General features: G+C 38.6%; 1 protein-coding gene across 1 annotated transcript; it reads right to left on the reverse strand.

The window, feature by feature from the left end:
• Positions 1-838: 838 nt before the first annotated feature.
• On the reverse strand, positions 839-1,585 carry LOC108744023 (trypsin delta-like; the record flags this gene model as incomplete). Its single annotated transcript, XM_018479622.1, has 2 exons — positions 839-1,084; positions 1,204-1,585. Coding segments are annotated over 2 exons (520 nt in total), but the record flags the coding sequence as incomplete, so codon positions are not given.
• Between the last annotated feature and the right edge of the window lie 1,387 nt (positions 1,586-2,972).

Below are 2,972 nucleotides of genomic sequence, written 5' to 3' on the forward strand. Positions count from 1 at the left end.
ATTTTGCACTGACCTGTGTTACTGACACATTGACCTATTTCTAATTACTTCGACTGTCTACATACATACGTAATATACAAACCCTTTGACTATCGATTAATAGTGATTGATACTATTTTATGAATGCTTCAGTAAAATGATTGTGGTTATGACGAAATATAGGTAATATACCTAATAATGCAATAATATCAACCACGGGACGCCACTGTTGTTTCGGATTCTAGTAACAGTATTAATTTGAAATCATTTTTCGATTTTTCATCCACTACAAACTTCCTCAGATTAATGAGGAAAATATTTTTGTTGCTGTTGTAACATCCCCGCCGGGAATAGAACCCGGGACCTTTGGCTTTATACACCAATGCTCCGACCACCAAGGTATGAGAGATGACAACAGCAACCACGTAGCTTAGTGGTCAAAGCATTGGTGCGTAAAGCCAAAGGTCCCGGGTTCGATTCCCGGCGGGGTGTGACAACAACAACAAAAATATTTCGAAAAATGATATTAAATTAATATTGCCTATTGACCACTATTAGTAACTAACAATGTCATAGGGTTTCATATATTCTAGTAACAAATTTACTCGGTCATGGAATTTTCTTAAATATTTCCAGAACTATCCAGTACTTTCCTTTTGTCGTATCAATCTTTTTCACATAAGCCGCGACTGTCGACATCTTTGATATACCTACTTAAAGATGATGCGGCATTCGTTCATGACAGTTTCAATGATGAATGATGTTCTACGCACAATATTAACGGACTTCTATGCCTTGTATACGAGTTTCTTAGCATTTTATTGATGACGAAGTTTTATCGGACATTAAAATTCGGAAAATTCAGAGCGTGTTACTTTTATTTTTGGTATGAACTTGATTATTTACATGATCAGGAACAATTATTGTTGAAAATATATTCTCCATTTAGAAAACGTACACAGGTATTTTAAACTCCCGCCACTGATGTTACCCAACTATGAAGATTGGCAACGTTGGAGAAAACGGATATTCCAGTGCAACCTTGGCCCGTCGAAACAATACCGATGAGGGTATTTCCTACAGCCAAAGGACCCCCAGAGTCACCCTGTATTAAAGAAAGAGTATTAATTGCTTATTGATTTCTCCTTATTATACCATATTTCATAAAAACAGTTTACTTGTTCAAATGCATAAAAAAGTTTGTTCGAAATAAATAACACTTACTACACAAGGGCCTTGGTTTCCATTACTGTATCCTGCACATATCCTTCTTTCAGTAAAATCAAGACATTCGCTGTCGCTTACAACTGGTATTGCAACTTTTTGTAATTGTTTTGGGTTAGTATTATTATTACCACCTGCTAAAAATCCCCAACCGGAAACGACAGCCGATGTTCCGTCAGGAACTCTCCTATTCGCAAGAGAAATTGCAGATATACTCGGGCCAAAAGTAAGTGGTGAAGCAAGTCTGATTAAAGCTATGTCATAATCAATGGCATTAGGATCAAATTGAGGATGGGTATATAAAGCTGAAGCCTTAATCTCCACACCACCTGTCCCGAGTTCGCTTGTTCCCGCTCGAATAGTTACCTTATTTACATCCGATCTGAAAATGGAAAAATGGTAATATTACAGTATGCGTAACAAAAAAATCCATCAGTTTATAATGGGTAGCTGCACGAAGTAAGGTCACTGATTTTGAGTTAAAAAAAATCGGTTGTCTGTAAAGTCGGTTTACTGACGATAGTTGAACGTGACAACGTCATAAGAAAATACTGATGGAATGGTTTCATTTTTCAAAAGAAAATTTTAATTTTATTTGTTTGATATATATTTTGAATGGATATAGAGAAGGAGGTAAATGGAAATGTATTATTGTATAGCAGCTGTCCACGCGGACGCATCGCTCACTCAAGTAGGAGAGAGACAGATGTCGAACGCTGCCGAACGCGAAGGCCGATTGTGCCTCTTTGTCGCTCGTTCCGTGCTCTCGCTTGCATTTCAAGCCTTAAATGGAACGCCTCAGAGCGAGGTAACGCCGCATGAGTCATGTTTTTTCGTGCGTGCAGCCGGTTCCATCGAATTATAAGACGTTGTCACGTCAAAAATATATGCAATAATCATTTATTATCTAGAGATGTGCGGACGGTTGTTGTATGTATTTAAAATAGAACGTGTAAAATAGCGTAGGTCATTTCCTTGGAGTCTTTTCAATGGTTCATGCAATTTTGAAATATTTGTAGTTTGTTCCAGAGATTTGGTGAACATTAGGTTCGGCGTTGAGATCCTGTTGATTATGGCTTTGAAGATGGGGTGTTACCTGGTCTTTGATCTGCTTTTCGTCGTGGGAGAAGTTTTCGATACGAACCTTAGAGACGCAATCCAATTTTGCGTTATTAATGTCCTTCTTATAATATAAGAACAGAGACTTTCACGGCCGGAATCCATAGTAGGGGCTATGGGGCCGTGGTCTGAGTGAACTATTGTGTCCAGACGTTTCGTCAGCTACTGCGACTGACGCAGAACTACCACTGAGGATGTCAGCCGCAGTAGTTGACGAAACGTCTGGACAGAATGGTTCACTTAAGCCACGGCCCTATAGCCCGAATCTTTATTCTACTAACGTCCTTCTTATTTTTGAAATTTAATCCCGAGAGAAACGAGGCATACGTAGGATATGTATAACCAAGATAAAGGCTGGTTATGTGTAATCGAAAGGTACGACTACATAAAAATTGAAGGAAATAGTCGACAGAAAAGACGATGGCTGATGCTTCTCTGCCTAGTTCTGAGTAGCTTTTCTATGCTTGCGTTAATGACCTTGTTACATCCTTGCTCAATTTCAGGAATGCCTGTTCTTGAAGAGTCGTCTATTGAAATTTTGCTTTGATTTTTAACACTTGTGATAACGGGGATATCAAGGTCGAATCATTCGGAATGTATCATAAATAGTACTAGGGTCAATTGAAAAGTCCCCGGCCTGACACATAGAT

The sequence above is a fragment of the Agrilus planipennis genome, unplaced genomic scaffold (genome assembly GCF_000699045.2).
Source record: "Agrilus planipennis isolate EAB-ADULT unplaced genomic scaffold, Apla_2.0 scaffold1731, whole genome shotgun sequence".
Classification (NCBI taxonomy): Eukaryota; Metazoa; Arthropoda; class Insecta; order Coleoptera; family Buprestidae; genus Agrilus; species Agrilus planipennis.